Genomic DNA, 20,466 nt, shown 5'->3' with positions numbered 1-20,466 from the left:
GAGAAATATGAGAGAAAAATATTATTGAATTGTGTATCTACATTATCACAAGAAAATTCCACCGAAACTTAAAGGTAAGTTCTACAGAGTGGTAGTTAGACCGGCCTTGTTGTATGGAGCGGAGTGTTGGCCAGTTAAGAACGCACATGTTCATAAAATGCATGTTGCGGAGATGAGGATGTTGAGATAGATGTGTGGGCACACTAGGAGCGACAAGATTAGGAATGAGGTTATTCGGGAGAAGGTGGGTGTGGCCTCTGTGGTGGACAAGCTGAGGGAAGCGAGACTGAGATGGTTTGGACATGTGAAGAGACGGAGTGCAGACGCCCCAGTGAGGAGGTGCGAGGTAATGGTGGTAGAGGGTACGCGGAGGGGTAGAGGTAGGCCCAAGAAGTATTGGGAAGAGGTGATTAGACAAGACTTGGCTATGCTTCACATCACCGAGGACATGACTCTAGATAGGAAGGAGTGGAGGTCGCGTATTAAGGTTGAAGGTTAGTAGGGTTAGCGGGTTGTCTTCCCTTGCGAGGGTTTGGGTTGTTAGCGTTTGGAGCAGTCCTAGCCTTATGATGTTTACTGCGTTTCACTCCCTATATCTTTCTTGTTATTGTCTCATTTGTTGATTATACGCTATCTTTTGTATTGGCTGTTATGTTTGCATATATCTCTCATGTCACTTAGATTTGATGCTCTTGAGCTGAGGGTCTCTTGGAAACAGCCTCTCTACCTCCACGAGGTAGGGGCAAGGTCTGCGTACTATTTACCCTCCCCAGACCCCACCTAGTGGGATTTCACTGGGTTGTTGTTGTTGTTGTTGTTGTTGTTGTTGTATCTACATTATCACACTAAACCTTATTTATAGACACTACATTACAATCCTTATCCAAGTAGGATTCTATATGCTAGTTACTATTATCAAAAAAAAGTAGGATTCTATATGCTATTTCTATTCCTATTCTAATTCTAACACTACTTATGATATCCAACCTATTGATGATCCTAATTAGAATAGGAAACAAAGAAATCATGTATGTTGGAAGAGCATCAAGAACTAAATTTGTGAGAGTCAATCTACCAAGTACCACCCAATGATAGATATTCAGTCTTCCGTTTTGGAAGATTCTTCTCAAACTTCTCAATCATATTATTCCAAATATCTGCAGATTTGGACTTAGCTCCAAAAGGCATTCCTAGGTAGATAGTTGGTAGGGAAACAACTGCACCACCTAAGATTGCAACCAAAAGCTCCATATTTGTGACATCATTGATGAGGTACAAAAAACTTTCTCCCGTTTATGTGTAAAACAAATATCCCTTCAAGCAATACCAGAATCATCCCCTGCAATCTAATTTGTTCTTCTTCAGCATCACAAACTTCTTCAGTATCATTTACATATTGTAGATGAGTCACCTCCAAACTTTCCCTATCAGTTCTAGCAACATCAAAACCTTTTAACCATTCATTCAAGTTTGTAATTTTAATCATGTTGTTAAGTACCTCCATAGCTAACAAAAACAGAAAGGGTGACAAAGGGCCTCCTTGATGCCCCTTGGTTGATAAATCTGATTGTGTTCAGATTTAATCAAATTCAGACCTGATTCTGATCTCTTTTTTATATGATTCTGATATGATCAGATCTCTAATCCTAATTAGGCAGATTCTTATCTGATTTAGTATCCCAAAGTATAGAAATTTTATTTGTTTCCTTAATTGAATATTTCATAGTTAGGCTTCTGTTTTGTGTAAGAATACCTCTGTAATTGGCCACATAGATACACTTGAGAATTAAATGAAATCTCTCTTCTCAAAGTCTACACCCTTTGTACTCTGAAAAATCCTGCAGGCGAATCATTAATTGAGGACTGAAACTGATGAGATACACCATTTGATCCAATGAATCCATTTCTGGCCAAATCCCATCTTCTCCAATAGACACAATAGATATCTCAGTTTACAAGGTCATGCTTTCTTGGTGTGTAGCTTGCAAAGTATACCAGGTTTCTTCTGCTTCAGTCTTGAGTCCGCTGCTTCATTTGCAACGAGGACAGAATCCATGATTTTCCTTCCTTTAATAAAGGTCATCTGCTGAGAATCTACCAGCTTTGCCATTACTCCTTTCAACCTCTCTGTCAGCACTTGGGAAAAAAAATTGTACATGCTACCTGTCAAATTAATGGGACTGAACTCCCTTAGTTCCTTGTCACCCTTCTTCCTGGTGATAAGGACTATGAAAGTAGCATTGAGACTTCTTTCAAAATCTTTTTGTTCATAGAAGTTATGGAAGGCATTCATGATGTCCTGTTTTAGTATCTCCCAGCATTTAATGAAGAAATCTGGTCCAGGTGCTTTATCAACTGAACACGTTTTTAAACATCTCAAAATTTCTCTTCAAATTTACATTGAAGGGACTCCTTTTCCACCTCTGATAATACTGGACAATCTGTAAAATGGCAAGTCTCCATAGTACACTTCTTGAGTATTGCTTTGGGTAATAATCAACTATGTCTCCTTCAATTCTGGTAGGTTCCTTAGTTCACCCTATATTAGCAGCTGGTCAATAATGTTGTATCTCTTATGTGCATTTGCCATTTTGTTGAAAAATCTCAAGGGCCTGTCATGGGTCATGCCCAGAAAGATCGCTGAAGCCATTCAGAGTTGGGAAGAAGCTGTAATGCAGTCTAAGAGCAGAGAGAAATGGAGAATTGCCCCTGCTAGCATTTGGTGGGCAATATGGAAGGAGAGGAATTTCAGATGTTTTAATAGTATAGAAACCAGTATGCAAAAAGTCAAGCTTAATTGCTTGTTGCTACTGTGTTTTTGGTGTAATCAATTATACTTCAATGACACTATCTCCCGAATTGATGTACTAGACTCAATTTAGGATCAGATAGCTGGATTTGATGATCTTATTGTAAATATGGTTCAGTACTTCCTATGTACATTTGTAGTTACTAGTTTTGACACACATGCGTTGCACGTGAATATCAAACCATGTATCACTCTATTTTTAAAAATAATGTGAATATTATTAAATAAAATATTAGACACTCTTAAAATCTCTTAGTTAAACCTCTTAAATATACTTTCTCCTCCCTTTCCCATTGTGCGTTACTTTGTTATTATTGTATTGTTGGTGTTCTTACTTTTAATATAATATAATATAATATAAATTTGATAAAAAAAATATAGAAGATATACTAAATTGGATGTTTTTAGTTGGGGTATTAGATTAATTTTACATTCATATTAGGGAGTGTTCTAATTTCACTGAACTTTGAGATTGTCAAAGTCTGTAAATCAAACTTGAGGTTTTAAGAAGAGAAAAATAGAAAACACAAAAAAGGTGTAGTTTAAAAATGTGAGGAAACCCCTCCATTTATAGTTAAAAATGTATAGTATTAGTATGTGCATATTGTTTCTTATCATAAAAATATAGAAATATACTAAATAGGACGTTTTAAGAAGAAGAAGAAGAATAATGAATATTTTTTTTTAAATGTAGTTTAAAAATTTGAGGAAGCCCCTCTTTTTATAGTCAACAAAGGGTAGTGTATGAAAAATTGTTCATTGTGCCTTATAAAAAAGAAGTCACAACCCTATAGAAAAGTCACAAGCCTTCAGAAAGGTCACAACTCATCAGAAAAGTCATACAACTTTTCGGAAAAGTCGCAACCCTTCGAAAAAGTCACAACTCTTCTGATCGCAACCCTATAGAAAAGTCACAACCCATCAAAAAGGTCGCAACTCATCGGAAAAGTAATAACTATTCGAAAATGTCACAACCCTTCAATGTGAAAAGGTGTCCGCCTTTAATTATAATATAATATTATACACGTAAATAAATATAATACAATATAAAATATAGAAGATATACTACATTTTTGGTGTTTTAAGTTTGGGGTATTATAATAATTCAACATTTAAGTTAAGTGGTTCATTCTTTTAAGGTAGTATATATAGATTAAATAACAGATAGATATAGATTGGTCTAATTTTAATTTGATATGTTCAAAAAATAAAGAGAACTTTCAATTTAAGGATCATATGTAGAATATATAAAAATGTCTTTTAACTTTATGGTCTTAAAGATGCGCCCCACCCCCAAGAAAAAAGAACATTCTATGTTAAATTGAATAAAAACAAAAGTACAATAAATAAATGGGAAACGAAAAAGTACTCATTTAATGTAGTTTGGACTCTTCAAACAAATTTTTGATCAAATATTTTTTCTCCAACAGTTTGAGACTTTTCAGATTCTGAACACCAAGTTGTAGTTTGTGCAACAGAAAATTATTGAATTGTTAAGTAAAAGTTGTTGCAAAAGTATAGTTTATGGCTATGAAAATGAGTACATATTAATTATCAAGATACTCTTCTCGTTTAAAGTTGAGTTATTTCATTCTCCTTATTGCATCAATTTTTGTTGATCTATCTAATTTAACCACAAAAAATATTGTAATTGCATAATTGAAAACCTCTCACAATCTTCCTTATTTAAGAATAAGAATAGAAAACTTGAAAAATTTGTAGTTTAAAAGTGTGAGAAACCCCATCTATTTAAAGACAACAAAGGATAGTATGAAAAGGTGTCTATTGTGTCTTTTTCAGATAAGTCACAACCCTTCCAGAAAAATTACAGCTTTCCAAAAATGTCATAACTCATCGAAAAAGTCACAACCCTTCGAAAAAGTCACTACACATCAATGTGAAAAGGTACCTGCTTTTAATATAATATAGCGTAAATAAATATAATATTAAATATAGAATATATACTAAATTGAGTGTTTTAAGGTGGGGTATTATAGTAATTTTTTAATTTTTTTATGACAAGGGAAACCCGCAGCCGCTACCCTTTGGGTGCGCACAGGGTAAAACCTCCACTCCTATGCAATAGCTCGCAAACCACATAGGAGAGGTAACCCGCACTAGGCAAGCCCGGTGCGATGAGCTCGACCCAGAAGGCAAACCCCTTGCTTTCGCTGGCAAGGGGTTTCAAACTTGAGACCTCCAACATGGAAGTCCCAAGCCCAAACCACTGAGCCACCCCGAAGGGTGGGTATTATAGTAATTTAACATTCAAATTAGGAAGTTCATGCTTTTAAGGTAGTATAGATACAGATATAGATATAGATATACAAAGTTACCTGTTTAAAAAAGATATATATTTCTTCATTTTTTTAATCAATTCCTCATATTCCATGGTAAATGTTGCCCTCCTAACTGTCAACTCTTCTGTTAAAATTCTGTCTTAGAGAATTGCATCAAGTTCTCCCATTTTTCTGACAGTTTCTTCCTCTGTGAGCCCACATTTCCATGTTCGCTCATGTATACAATCTAACATTATAAGAACTCATTGGACAAAAAGGTGAAAAATATGCTCCCAGGCAATTTTATCGAGACTTCCTTTTAAAGACCCCTTCAGGGTCTTTGATCCCTTTTCCGGCAGTCTTCAACCACCGGAATCTTCCCTATCTTTCTTTTTTCTTTGAAAGCCTTTTTTTCATCATGGAAAATTGTATTTACTTTTAGACTAGGTGGGAAATCTTTTGACATTACAGAGACTATAATGTTTTCTGATACATGGTTTGAATGGGTGGAAAGCTCTAGGTGTAGAGGATGACTTTTAGCAAAGGGGCTCTGGGTTGGCTAGCAGAAGGTTGCGAGAAGCATCAAAAGTCAGGGGTAAAATGTTTAAGACATGGAGAGGCAGAGATGTTTCAACTAATATCTTTTGCTCCTTGAAGTTCAACAAGTTCGGTCGTTTTTTGTCGATCATTACGGTTAATGGCCAAATGAGGTCTGTTATTATTATTCCAGAAAACAAGGACAATGAGGGGTGGTTGGGACTTGTCAGCCGGATTGAAAGCTTCATTAATAGGAGGTCTTTAATGTAAGCTGGTACTCCAGCAATAGGGGAGATAAATCATCCTTCAAAGAGGAGAGAAGGTAGCTACAAGGATGCTCTCTATAAGAACAGATGGATGGTGCAGGAACCAACTATCTCCAAGGTACAAGGCACTGTGACAGCTTCTTTACACCATGATGGAAAGGATCTTTTACAGAGATGTCTAATAGGAAGCTTTCCAGATTGCAACGAGATGCCAACAAGAAATGATGTGAGAAGGAGGATCCAACAAACTTGGAAAGGAGTTTACAATATCCAGGTTTTTGACATGAATGGCATTCAATTCCTGTTCGAATTCCAATCGAGGAAAGATGCACAACACATTCTTCTTGGTAACTGGAAGAGACAGGGCAAACAACTTGTGCTTGACTGGTGGTCTCCGACGTCTGGGGCTTATCCAGCCCACACCACTTTTCAATGGTTTTGGATTCGAGTACTTGGTCTACCTCTTCAACTATGGTCTGAGAATATTATGAAAGAGATAGGAGATAAATGTGGGGGATGGCTTGCAACTGAAGAAGAAACCACGATAAAAAAACCATCTGTGATGGGCTCGAATCAAAGTGAAAGGCCCCATTGAAAATATTCCCAGGGAAGTTGAAATTCAAGATGGTGGTTTGATTTTCTCCCTTCCAGTTTGGGTTGAAGCTCCGGCAAGATTTCGCAGATCTGAGGTGGTTGAGCTTGACAGCCAAGAAGTCAGTCCTAGGCTAGAAAAGGAAAGGGATAAAGCTACTAACTCCATAAAGCAAATGTTGACTTCCCAGGGATTAAGGAAAAGGAGAGACAGAAAGGATCCTGTGGATAATGATATGCATTTAAGGAATGTTGTGGGGTCCAGTAGCCATGTGGATAAAGTTGTTGATGCCATAAAGCAGATGTTGACTTCACAGAGAATTGAGCTAAGGAGAGAGGGAAATGATCTTGTGGATGTGATGGGACATGCATACGGGGGCCCCACTGCTGCAGGTCAAGTGAAACCCCAATCAAATTATTTGGGCCAGCCGACCCATTTAAATAAAAGCCCAACAAAGGTTGTTGAGCCTTTTTTTAAAGATATTAACATTTGGCCAGTTAATACAGAAGCCCAAAATACTCTGTCAACATGCATAGAACAGAGTATGTGGAGTGAAGTGTCAAGAAGAGCTATCCAGACGGAGTCTCTGCAGCTGGACGATATAGAGAAGCGTCATTCAAAGTCGATTCTGTCGAAAATAAGGGAGACAAGTGATAAAACTAAGGAAGGGGAGGTACAGGGGAATTCTCAACAATTAATTCCTCTAAGTGATCCGACACCTCTCAATTGTGATGCCTCTGAATGCAGCAAAGAGGCAGAGGGGAAAACAAACCAATGGGTACAAGACAATATCCTCCGACTCAGCCAAATGTTTGGAATGTCTTTTGATGGTTTATCTGGGGAAGCTTTGACCCTTCTGTTAAAAATTGACCAAAGAAGGGAAAAGGAAGGCTCCTTAGCCTCGAGTGCTACAGAACATAAGGACAAACAGATAATCCCTAAAGAGCTCAAAAATTTGATCTTTGATGTGAAGTTCAAGGATGGAGAACCTAGGAGTGAATCTAGAAGCAGTGGGAGAATTTATGCCACCCAGTTACAATGAATTTAAAAATTCTATCATGGAATGTTAGGAGTTTAAACATGGAGAGTAAAAGAAATTTGGTGAAAAGCAGAATACAACAAGAGGGGGTAGATATTATAGTTTTGATGGAGACAAAGCTAAATGGGGCAGTGGGGAATCATGTACAACAATTAGGGGGAATAGGTGGATGGGGGGAATATGGCTGGAAGCGATTGGCAGCAAGGATGGAATTTTAGTTATGTGGGACAAAAGATCATGGAAAGGGGAGAGTGGAATATGGGAACCAATCAATTACTTGTAAATTATGTGGAGTTAATCAAGAATTAACTTGGTTCTCACAGCAGTCTATGCATCTTGTGATAGAAATGAAAGGATGGAGTTGTGGGAAGAATTAGGAGCTATAAGGAGTCAGTGTGAAGGGCCCTCGGTAGTAAGTAGGGATTTCAATACTACTAGGTTTCCCTCCGAGAAAACCAATTGTGTCAGGCTTTCTAAAGCCATGACAGATCTGTCCAGCTGTATCAACGAAGTGGAGCTGATTGACCCCCCTTTATTTGGGGGATCAAACACTTGGAGAGGAGGGGCAAACCATAGGAATGCCTCCAGGATTGACAGATTTCTATACTCGTTCCCATGGGATGAAATGTTCCTTCAAATTAGGCAATGTACTCTGCCTAGCTTGGGGTCTGACCATAATCACATTGTCTTAACATGTGGGAATAAGGCCTTCAAGAGATCTTATTTTAAGTTTGAAAAGTGGTAGCTTAATGTAGAGGGTTTCAAAAGTAAAGTTCATGAATGGTGGAGCTCCTTTGAAGTGTCAGGAAGACCGGACTACAAACTAGCTACTAAGTTGAGGCTGCTTAAAACAAAACTGAAGGAATGGAGCAGAGAGAATAGGGGGAACTGGAAGGCAAGGAAGGAGCAAACTTTGAGTCAGATAGGGGACATGGAAGTTACTCAAGAGTCTAGATCTCTTACTGATGATGAACAGATACTAAAGGTACACTTGGCCATGGAATACGAGGAGGTGGCAAAAAATGAAGAAATTTTTGGAGACAGAGGTCCAGAATTCAGTGGAACAAGAATAGCGATAAAAATACGAAGTATTTCCACAGAATGGCAACAGCTCACAAGAGAATCAACACCATTGAGTCATTAATGATTAATGGAGAGTTATCTTCTGAGCCAGTGGAAATCAAGAACTCTATTATGGATTTTTACCACCATTGTATAAGGAGGTAGAAAACTGGAGACCCTCACTAAATATTCTTAATGTACAGAGAATAACAATGGAGGAGCAGAGCTGGTTATCTAGAGAATTCAGTGAGGATGAGGTGCTAGAAGGGATAAGACTGTGTGCTTGTGATAAAGACCTGGGCCTGATGGTTACACCATGGCCTTCTTTCAGGCATTCTGGGAAACTATAAAGGAAGATCTGATGCAGACCTTCCAAAACTTTCATTGTCACCAAAGTTTTGAGAAGAGTTTCAATGCTACCTTTGTGGCTCTAATTCCTATGAAGGTGGGGGCAAATGATCTAAGAGACTTCAGACCAATCAGTCTCATTACTGGGGTCTATAAAATAATTGCCAAAGTGTTGGCAGAAAGGCTGAAGAAGGTGATAGACAAGCTAGTCAACAAAAATCAAATGGCTTTCATTAAAGGGAGACAAATAATGGATGCTGCTTTAATTGCTAGTGAATGTATTGATACTAGGATTAGAGGAGATGTGTCAGGGGTAATGTGCAAACTGGATATTGAAAAAGCCTATGACCATCTTAATTGGGACTTCCTGATCAACACTCTTAGACAAATGGGTTTTGGCCCTACATGGCTCAAGTGGATTGAGTTCTGTGTTAAAACCACCAGGTTCTCCATTTTGGTTAATGGAGAACCTGTAGGTTTTTTTCCTGCTGAAAGAGTTCTTAGACAAGGAGACCCTTTGTCCCCTTTCCTGTTTATCATTGCTATGGAAGGGTTGGACAGTTTGATGAGGAGAGCTTCTCTAAACAACTTGATTAGGGGTTTCAGAATCAAAAACATGGTTAATGAGGTGATGGATATGACTCATTTATTGTATGCGGATGACACAATATTTTTTTGTGAAGCAGAGCAGGAACAACTCTGTCACGTCAGAATTATTCTGGTAATTTTTTAGGCATGCTCTGGACTTAAGGTGAACTGGAGAAAAAGTAGCATTTTTCCTATTAAAGAGGTCCAACAGATTCAAGCTTTGGCCAATATATTGAAGTGCAAGATAGAGAGGTTGCCTACAGTTTATCTAGGTTTGCCATTGGGTGCTAAGCATAAAGCAGTTAGCATCTGGGATGGTATACTAGAAAAATCAGAGAGGAGACTGGCACTTCGGAAATCCCAATATCTATCCTTGGGGGAAGAGTCACTTTGATTAATTTTGTTTTAGACTCTTTGCCAACATATGTGATGTCACTTTTTCCCATTCCCGACAAGGTAGTCAAAGCTATAGACTCATTGAGGAGAAACTTCCTTTGGCAAGGTAACAAGATTGAGAAGAGCTACAACTTAGTTAAATGGATGGCGGTTCAACAAAGCAAAAGATATGGGGGTTTGGGAGTAAGAAACCTAAAGATACACAACAACAGCTTACTTACCAAATGGTTGTGGAGATACAATTTGGAAGATAAAGCTCTATGGAAGGAACTCATTCAACACAAGTATGGACAGGACCATCAATGGTGTTCAGAGGAAGTGACAGAAACATATGGTGTGGGAGTATGGAGGACTATAAGAAACCTATGGCTGGCTTTCAGAGACAATGTAAGGATAAAGGTTGGTCGAGGGAATAAGACTTTGTTTTGGAAGGAAGACTGGACTGGTTAAGGGTCCTTGGAAAATTTATTCCCTGGGTTGTTTTCCATTTGCCTGAATCCTGACAGCAAAATACAAGAGGTTTGGTCTCCACAAGGATGGAATTTGCTCTTTAGGAGATTTCTTAATGATTGGGAAATAGAGTGGGTATCGAATATGCTAGCTTTGATTGGAGATTTTGCTGGCACAAATCGCTATGGAGGCATCATACTGATGGTCAATTCTATGTGAACAGAATGTATAAAAGGGATCTAGCCACCATTGCAGGGAAGAAATCAGGGCCATGGAGTGCTATATGGAAGAGTGTATCCCCTACTAAGGTGAAGTGTTTCACTTGATTGGTAACCTAAGTTGCTCGGACTCGGGTGCGGGTATCCAAGACGGATGCAAATCCGAGAGTCGAAATGGGCAAAATTTAAATTTTAAGATTCGGGGATGCAAATCCGAGTATGGATACGGGTGCGGGGATACGGCTAATTGGTATACATGGTATATATAATATAAGGTGTAATATATTATATATACATGGTATAATTGCTTATTATTTTTAGCGTACCTCGAAAAATAAATTATATCAATAACAATAATAATAATATATCTAGTATAATCAAATAAGTGGATATATATATATATATATATATATATATATATAATAAAATATTATTAAAAATATTTATGAAATATATTTAATAATGAATTGCATATTTTGGTATAATTACATACAAAATACTCAAAAGGAGTATAATTTTGTTAAAGAAAAGAGAGAATATAATAAACATTAAAAGTATTAATTTATTTTATAAATAAAAAAGGACACACTTATCTAGAGAAACCCTTAGCCTTTAGTTTTCTTTTTCAAGAAAAGTTGAAAAGTTGAAAAGACTTTACTTTTTCTAAAAAATAAAAAAGCCGTACTTCCTGTACTTTTTCAAGAAAAAACTCCTCTTTCTTCTTCTCTTTACTTTTCCAATGAAGAAAAAACTCCTCCTCTTTCTTCTTCTTCTTACTTTTTCAAGCTTCTTACAGCTCTGCCGCCTCTCTGAAGAGGTCGCCGGAAACTGATCTCCTTTTCCCCAAATTTTTTTCTCGACTCTAGTCAAAGTGTCCGGATCGGATTGACCGAATCCGACACGCACCCCGCACGCGCACCCGCACCAGTGTCGCGTCGAGACGGGTTCGCCTTCAAAAATGAAAAGTCCGCGCAACATAGTTGGTAACTAGGAGAGCTTGCCTAACACATGTTAAACTTCAACAGAGGGGAAAAATTATTGCCTCAAGATGTTATCTTTGTAAAGAGGCTCTAGAAACCAACAATCATATGTTCCTCCACTGCAAAGTAACAACACAAGTATGGGCTCTATTCACCAATTTAGCTAGCCTAAATTGGATTATGCCAGAACATACAACAGACCTACTAAGTTGTTTGGTCAGAAGGGGAGGTAGTAAGAGCCAGAGGAGGTGGTGGAGAACAGTACATGCTTGTATCCTGCTTGTATGTGGTGGATCATTAGGAAGGAGAGAAATCAGAGAATTTTTGTAGGGAAAGAATGCACTATAGAGAAGATTAAGTGGAAAATAATTACCTCTTTAGGTTTTTGGTGTAAAGAAATGAACATAGAAGAAGAAATTCAACTAGTGGAATACATAGGAGCTTTGTAAGTAGTCATGTTTTCTTTTTTTTTTGTTGGTTTTTCTATGTAACTAACACCTTCGGAGGGCTATGCTGAGGAATACAAAGTTACCAGTTTCAAAAAAAAAAAAAATTATACGATAGTACCATTTGAACTATTGATAACCATGATTGGTGCAGAGCATTTACTCTTCCCATCAAGAGAGTTGCACACCCTGTTCACTATTATGGAAACACCAAACTGAGTCCACTTTTCTCAAAACTTAATTTATCGAACATTGTATTTCTTCTCTGTATAGAGAGTTTCTATTATAGCATTTATCGAACATTGTAATTCTTCTCTGTATAGACAATTTCTATTATATTAATTTGGTAAAGATCAAAAAGCTCTCGCGTCCTTTTATCACTTGACACACAAAAAAAATCAACTGTCCTTTTAAACATCATGGTAAGTCGTTGAAGGACTGTGTAAGTAACATAAGTGGAGAGAAGGCACATGCCTAATATGACAGCGTAAGAAAAGATCACTTTGAAGTGAACCTGCAACCTCTTCTAATAAACATATACAAAAGATGAGGTCCAAGGACTCCCTACCTTTCCATACAAGGTAGTACCTGTGAACCCCAACCACCACTCCACACACTATCCTGCCTGTGAGACCATTAATAATGAGGTGGAGTAAGCCAGAGCAAGCATGCAATCTAGTAAGACCTCCACCAATAACCTTCACTATCCTTCTATTCCCCTTTACTTAATATCCATTTCACCTTAAACTACTATAATCACCAAAAGCATAGCCCTTACGACTGCAAAAAGAAACGACCCTATCATTGATCCCTCGACTATTAAATTCCTCCGTCATATCTACTTTCCCATTTTTATTTGTTGCACACTGCCCAGAATAAACAGATACTCACAGTCTGCATGCAATCCAATCCGTATCGACATCAACAGACTATATTTCATGTTTCAATTCTTATTCACTAAGGCCCCTAAAGTTTAAATTCAAGTCTTGCATGAAACAATTATTTCAAAATGAATCTACTTCAAAACATATCTACACACAAAACTAGAACAAACTATTAAGTGTGTTCCTTCAGTTGATTCAACAGAGAAATGCACTAGGGTGTCAGGGTCAAACTGTTTCCCTATATGCACGGATATCAATGTATGCTTCAAATTATGTGTATTTGAGCATCCTTATATGTAAACTTGTCTGCATCTTACACCGATATGAATGTAATGCATCATTAAGAAGAAGATATACCATTAATGGAAAGAGTGACCATGCTGCCAACAATATTTTGAATTTTGAAGACAGTAATATGCTGTCCAAGAGTCTTTCTGGGATTAGTTGGAATAGACTCACAGCATTCCTTCAGCTTATCCAGAAGCTGTATCTTCTTATCAAGATCCAGAATGTGTACAAATATTTCAACATCAGAAGCAAAACAAGCCAAATGCCCATACCTGTGATCAAGGAGGAAAAACTCAAGGATAATATTAAGTTAATAGACGCTAACTACACAACATCCTACAATAAAGCAGAATACATCCCTGATTTCAAACAAATCAGCAATATGGAATAAGTATGACCAAAAGAGACTCTGCACAAAGTTATCATTCATCTCAACAGTTAAATAATTTCAAGAAGAACTTCAATGACAGAGCAGCAATCCAACTTCAACTCTATAATTCACAACTCAGATTAGTCTAAGCCGACATCCATGGTATAATGAATTCTAATACTACTCACCAAAATATCCTAAGGTAATGAAGCAGCTGTGCATAACAGTCTTCAAAAAAAATTATATTACCCTATCTTGAGTTTAAAGTTCAAATTAGGAAAGGAAAAGAAGGAATACTAGAAGAATGATAGAAGCTACCTGAAAAAATATTGTACCAAAGCCTCCACCAACTTATCCGCATCACCTTTTCCATGTAGAAGCTTTCTTCTTTCGATTTCAATATTCGCCAAGTAAGGACATCTTACAGTATCATTTCTAGCTTCTGTTAACAATTTCTGTACAAGAGATGACGCATTTGATAGGCGAGAACCGAACTGCATTCAACAACTTACATGAGTCAGAAACTATCATAAAACTTGGAGATAATAAATTACTTAGAGATATTAGCAATTACTGCTTCATCTGTCAAGTGAGAAACTTGGGAGTCCATCAGCTTTAGAGGATAAGTAGAGTCATTGTTTTCCCCCTTACACAAGCTACTGTCATCCTCCAGTAAACAGCCAAGATAGTGGAGGAAACACTCCCAATCATCAGGGCTGCCAAAGAGTTTAGTGTTACACATACTTTTGTGATAAAACAGTGGTAAACAAGGACAAAATTACTTGATACTTGAACAGAAAAGAAGTAATATCATTTGGTTAGCACCTCCATTCATTTTGAAAGTAAGTTCGCATGCAGTGCTAAAGCTTTCAAACTGACCTCAGTTCTTAAGAGACTAAGCATGTACCATGTGTTACAAAAGAACACACCAACGAATGCTAGTGAGAATCTAATATGTTGCACCAACACTGAAGAAGTCAGTCTGGTTTATATCTAAGGGAAATAACCTGCACTAAACCAGGTTTTGGTGTCTGCCGAAGGGGAAAACAATAGCAAAGCATCATTTGGTACTAAACTAAGATGTTCAGGTATAAAAAATACTTTTAATGGGTAATTGAAGAAAGAAATGCTATCCCAAGTTACTACCAATACAACATGGATGAGTTCATATTGCATATAGCAGTCCTCATTTTTTCTGTGAGGTTCAAAATGTTAACAATACTTTTGGGGGTGTGATGCTGGTAGACTGGAATCGCAACTGCAGAATACCATCTTTTACACAACAAGACTTAACGAAAGACAACACATCCTCCTCCAGCTTAAATGAATCAAAATCATATCAATGAAGCAGAAATTTGGTGGTGGAGGAACTATTGGCCTTTCTGTACTTGAGTTACTCCAGTTCTTGCAATAGGCAAAGCAATCTTATGTATAAGGCTGAGATGTGCTGCCTCTCAAAGTTTTATAAGTACCCTTGCATATTTAATAGTTTTATAAGTTCCTCATCACAAAATAAATGTTAAGGGGATAACAACTACTCCCTCCGTCTCATTTTATATGTCATCCCTTTCTATAAATAGCTGGACCATAATACTTGTCATTTTATAAAATTTATGCACAAATTACCGTATTTTGCCTATTGCACCCTTGATAGAATAGTTAATTAATCTTGTCATTTATTTATTAATAAAATTGACTTAAGAAAACATTAAAAAAGAATAGAAGGGTAAAGTTACATCATTTCTTAATGCAAGTGCAAAGTAAAAAAGTGACATATAAAATGGGACGGAGAGAGTATATCTTTCATAATAGCGCTTGCTTTATAATTAGGGAAAAGGCATAAGTGCTCCCCGCCCCCCAAACCATGATCGGAAATCCACGGACACACTTTTTCTTTGCAGGTCCTATTTTTTTTTTTTTTTTTCTTTGCAGGTCCTATTACCTCCTAAGCTATTTTAAAATGGAATAATCCCCCCCCCCCCCCCATGTTGGTGTGGCATAGACAACCAAATGAGTATCCCTCTTGTGTATTACACGCGCTTCATATACTTTTTAGCATTAATTTTTTTTCTTCTTGTTTTTTCATTAAAGCCCACTTTCTCTTTCTTAATTTTTGAATCTTTTTTCTCTTTCCTAATTTCTAAATCTTTTATTCATTTCAACAGCAAATTTCCTCCGCCAAGAGGAGTCTCTTCCATTGGAGAGATTAGGGGCTTCAAAAGAGCAGGATCCTAGACCGGAGATGGCAATCAAAAGCCTCGAGCAACTCTTCTCGATTCAATTGTTTTGCTTCTATTTAGAGACTGACGGTGTAACAACGGAAATGCATTGATTTGTTTGTTGTTTGGCTGGATCGGCATTGGTTCGTCGGTGGTATTTGGATGGAAGAGATGGAGGTGGTGTTTTCCGACTATGGCACAACGATTTAGCAGTAAAGTATGGTGGTTTTAAAGGGAGAAAACAGAGAAGATCTAGAGCTCTGTTTTTTCGATTTGGAATGATATGGTGGTTTCGCATGGTTTTGACGGCTGAAGAGGATGGAATCTAGTGGAGGATTGGTGGTTCAAGTCTCGGTGAACAGTGCCATTCCCTTGTGAAATTATTCTTCCCCTGCCCTCTTCGATCATTCCCTTTTTCTTATTCTGTGAAATACAAAATCTCCCTCATTCCTTATTCTTGGAAACCACTCTGTTTACGATGGTAGTAATGAGAATTTTGGGGAAAGTGATTAAAAGAATCAATTTTTTTATATGTATTATTAGAGTGGAATTTATTTTTTCACACTTAATGTATGCTTTTTCAAGATTGAAATTTGGGGACTTTGACGTTTCTTGGGTTGTAGTGGTCATCGGAGGAAAAGGATTTAATATGGGGAAAAGAGGTTTAGAAGATCAAGCAGTCTAATTAATTAAATCTAATTGTCAGATTTACATATGTGTGTGCGTTAAAATCGTCTTAAGCATTGTAGTTTGGTTGCTGATTTGAACATGGCATTGCAAACAGTGTTATACACACTTCTTTTTTCCTTTTTATGACAGTAAACTCTGGGCCAGCTAACCCTTGTAGAATCCATCAAACAGTTTACTATGGTTGAACAAACACAAATGTAAGGTAATCATGTCCACAAAGACTGGAGAAAACTGGGTCCACACTGACTTTAAGGCATGTAATCCCTCCCAAGCCACAGCAACTAGGTTCATCCTAGTTTCGGTAAAAGGCATCTATGTTCAAATAATGTCTTTAAGAAAATTTACCAAGTCAAATTATCTTCTTTAATATCTCTCAGAATATCAGAAATCAATGCCACAAATCATTCAAGAAACTTCAATGTGGAACACCTAAGAGAGCAGCATATACAAAATTCAAATGACTACAAGTAAACACACGAACAAACAATGAACATGAATCAATCAGCATTTTCAAATCACATACCTTAGTTCTAAAACTTTCTGGAATATGCTGGCTGCAGCAGCATAATCACCTCCTCTAGCAAGAAGCCTCCCCTGTCAACTTGAAGTCAAAGAATGCACATTTAAGGAACGAAAACAATGTTCCCCAGAAAATAAAGGAGAGTACCCTAGGACTAATATGCCACTGAAATGAAATGAATATCCATTTACAGAAAAACAAATTGCTATGCTTTCAAGACACCTCTCACCTAGAGTCTGACACCAAAAGCAAAAGTTATCTACATTGAGGATTAACATATCGATGAAAAATGCTATTCATACTTTATTTTATTTCCATAAGTAAGGATGCTATTCACAAAAACCTTACACAAATTCGTCCTCATTGTTCAGCATTCAACCATCAATGATCCAAGTAGCAATCATGAATCCTAAATATGCAGTTGGGACTTCTGTTTCAACCAGAACTCTCTATCTCATTTTATACAATAGAGGGTCAACCAAGTTTTATGACTACAACTTCCCCAAACTTCTTCCAAAGTATGTTTGATATTTACAATCTAGGTTCAAAGTTACCATGTTAAAAAAAAATTGCGACTCTAGGTTTATTTTGGACTTTTTTCATACTTCTTTAATATATTGACTTTATTATAAAATGATGGGATTGTTATCTGAAATAATCCCTGATAATAGATGCTTTGACATTTGTAGAAAAGCACAATTAGCGAGAGAACTGCACACTCCTGAACCCAAGGTTGCACCCATTCAACACGAGAACCTAGTTCCAACTTTTTTATAGCCCAAGAAATCCTCAAGAGTCAGTGGCGCATGGTTCGAAACTCGGTAGACAATTGGCCTCACCAGGCTTTTGTCTGTGGCAGAATTCGAACCCATGACATGCCCTAACCCTAACCTACACAGCAGTTGTTGCGCTCTTACAACTCTATCTAACCCCGAGGGCAAAGGAATATCCTCAAATGTAAAGGAACTCGTCCTTCCTCTTTCAAATTTACTAGTCATTGTTACGACTAGTTAACTTAATCAATGACCAACAAATGAAAGAGCAGAAAAAGGCAGGCAGTACCTGTAAACGTAGTCTATCAACTTCGGTCATTATAAGAGACCCAAATTTTCCGGTAAGAAGTTCCAAGGCATCTCCATATTTAGATTGTTGCTCTAATAAGGAAACATACACAATAAGAGCTGTATAAAAGCATGAAATGTTTCAGTAGATAGAACAAGGTTCAAGCATAAGAGAGCACCAAGCCTGATTACTCAAGAGTTATGGGAGAACAAACAAAAAGCACCTTCTGGTTCATGTAAACTATGAGAAGCAATGTGCTTCTTCAGCAGGCCTTCTGCTAAGAGTAATAGCTTCTCTCCTCCATTGCTGCAGAGAACCTATAACAAGATGGAAGGAATATGAGAAATTATCATTCATAAGGTTTAGTTGAACATCAGAAAGTTGCAATAAGATAAATCATTACAAGTTTCAGGATTTATACACTAGAATAGGAAGATTTAGGGGATCAGGAACTGCCACATATACTTCAAAAGTATTTATGGTGAGCATGGATGCACTACAGTTCTACTACTTTTACTGAAGACCAACCAGCAAAATCAGAAAAAGGCACTACCAAGAGTACCTACCATGACAGAGAGCCATGTGTGGCAATCAACATGACAAGTCCATAGCCAAAAAGCAATAGAGGAAGGATGAGAGCAAGATATGAGCAAGGGTGTAGGGATCGAAAAGGGAGAAAGACCTGTGAAAGCACATGATTGGAATGAGTGATTTTTACTCTAAAGGTGTGTGACCTGACTTTGACATAGTCATCCTCCAATCATGAAAAATATTTCACAAACACTGCTAGAGTTAACAAAAAGTTGCTTTTTTTTCCTCCTGCATAACTTCAGAAGGGGCCTCAAACTCAGACAACAATAGCTCTGACATGGAATACCGCATCTATGATATTTTGATTAAATAGGAATGCAGCACATATGATGAAGTACCCATGCATGCAGACAAGACAGATATCTTCCCAATCGGAGCTGTTTTTTTCTTAATAAAAGCACCATCTCTGCTCCCCCTCGAATAATATTACTTGAGAGCACCATCAGGTCATTTGGTTCAAGGAATTAAGCCAAGTTAATCTATATCTATATTGTATTTAAAGCACAAAACCCTTTAGCAAAATGTGTTCACTTTTTTTACCCATTTAAAAATAGTATTTTACGGTGGAAATATAGGCTTATGCCAGCTGGATATTGTGGAGAGTTGACAAATCCATCAGAAAGATCTGGAGAATGATCCCAGAAGCCATATTTTGGAGCCTATGGAAGGAGAGAAACAGCAGATGTTTTAATGGAATATCAACCTCTTTCTGCACTCTTAAAGCCCCATGTCTAGTTAGTTTATTTGGCTGGCCCTTTTTTGCCACAGTGTAAACAGTGTGGATATCTTTTTGGATTTTGTTAGTTCCCTATCTCTAGTACAGTAGAGTAGTAGGGTTCCCTTTTGACTGTTTCACAGGTTTTTGCCAAGCTAGCTCCATATATTTCTGTTTGGGGCAGATTTCTTGCACACTGTGTTTTTGTAACTTTGCATCTTCTTGCCCCCAAGGCCTAGCTCAAGTGGCAACGGTGGAGGATTTGTGGCTTAGGTCACAGGTTCATGCCCCACACCACACAAAGCGAAGCCCAGTATTTAAGTGGAGAAGAGAAGAGGGGCGGGCCCATTATCCACCGAGTTTAGAAGGCTGTAATTGGTCCAAAGGGCGGGTCACAAACAGATTTCTCCGTCGTCAAAAAAAAAAAAAAACTTTGCATCTTCTTGATGCTTTCTGTTGAAGTATGTGACAATCTCATCTAAAAGCTTAAGTTGTTAGAGAGCACACTTTTATTATTTATTTATATTCTCAACACGCCCCCTCACATGCGGACCTGATTTTTTTTCATGGGCCAAACACGTGGAAATTCTTTTTAATTTTGGGTGGCGGGGAGATTCGATCTCAATACCTCTGCCAGCTCTGATATCATGTTGAAGTGTGTGACCATCTCATAAAAAAGCTTAAGTTGTTAGAGAGAGCACACTTTTATTATTTATTTATATTCTCAACACTTTCTAATATCATTTAATTACTTTACCAAAAGAAAAATATAGTCATTTCATTATTTTGCTAATATTAGGACTTTGAGATCAACAAAAAATTTACAGTCCTTTGATTTCCTTACTTAAACTACCTAAAAATAGATTTGAATTTGAAGAACTATTTTGTGTAGGACATTATTTGGGTTTTTCATGGAAGGTGTCCCTTGAAAGCAATTTTTCTGAGTTTAAAAAGCATATTGCCAAGATGATTCACACTTTCAGTGAAGGGTCTTTGGCCTCACGATCCACTTGTGTGTCAACCTTAGATGCCTTTTTAAATTGACGGAATTGAACGGTGCCATATTTTTCTGAATGCGATTCTAATTTTCTACTTTTGGGAAATGAAATTTTATTTC

General features: G+C 37.3%; 2 protein-coding genes across 3 annotated transcripts in view; one reads left to right on the top strand and one right to left on the bottom strand.

The window, feature by feature from the left end:
• The window catches only part of LOC125870224 (uncharacterized), a 1,100,495-nt gene that overhangs the window by 829,810 nt on the left and 250,219 nt on the right, over positions 1 to 20,466 (top strand). The window lies entirely within an intron of this gene.
• Positions 1 to 20,466, bottom strand: part of LOC125870212 (N-terminal acetyltransferase B complex auxiliary subunit NAA25) — a 65,852-nt gene that overhangs the window by 40,568 nt on the left and 4,818 nt on the right. The window contains exons 4-9 of one of the 2 annotated variants that reach the window (XM_049550587.1): positions 18,267 to 18,360; positions 18,044 to 18,162; positions 16,985 to 17,055; positions 14,127 to 14,268; positions 13,871 to 14,046; positions 13,252 to 13,454 (exon numbers count right to left, since the gene is read on the bottom strand). In XM_049550587.1, coding sequence (XP_049406544.1) covers positions 13,252 to 13,454; positions 13,871 to 14,046; positions 14,127 to 14,268; positions 16,985 to 17,055; positions 18,044 to 18,162; positions 18,267 to 18,360 — 805 coding nt within the window. The remainder of the gene's footprint in view (positions 1 to 13,251; positions 13,455 to 13,870; positions 14,047 to 14,126; positions 14,269 to 16,984; positions 17,056 to 18,043; positions 18,163 to 18,266; positions 18,361 to 20,466) is intronic. The other variant, XM_049550588.1, reaches the window with a different exon arrangement.

The sequence above is a fragment of the Solanum stenotomum genome, chromosome 7 (genome assembly GCF_019186545.1).
Source record: "Solanum stenotomum isolate F172 chromosome 7, ASM1918654v1, whole genome shotgun sequence".
Lineage (NCBI taxonomy): Eukaryota > Viridiplantae > Streptophyta > Magnoliopsida > Solanales > Solanaceae > Solanum > Solanum stenotomum.
The sequence above is the reverse complement of the archived record's forward strand: the minus strand, read 5'-3'. Positions and strand labels throughout refer to the sequence as shown.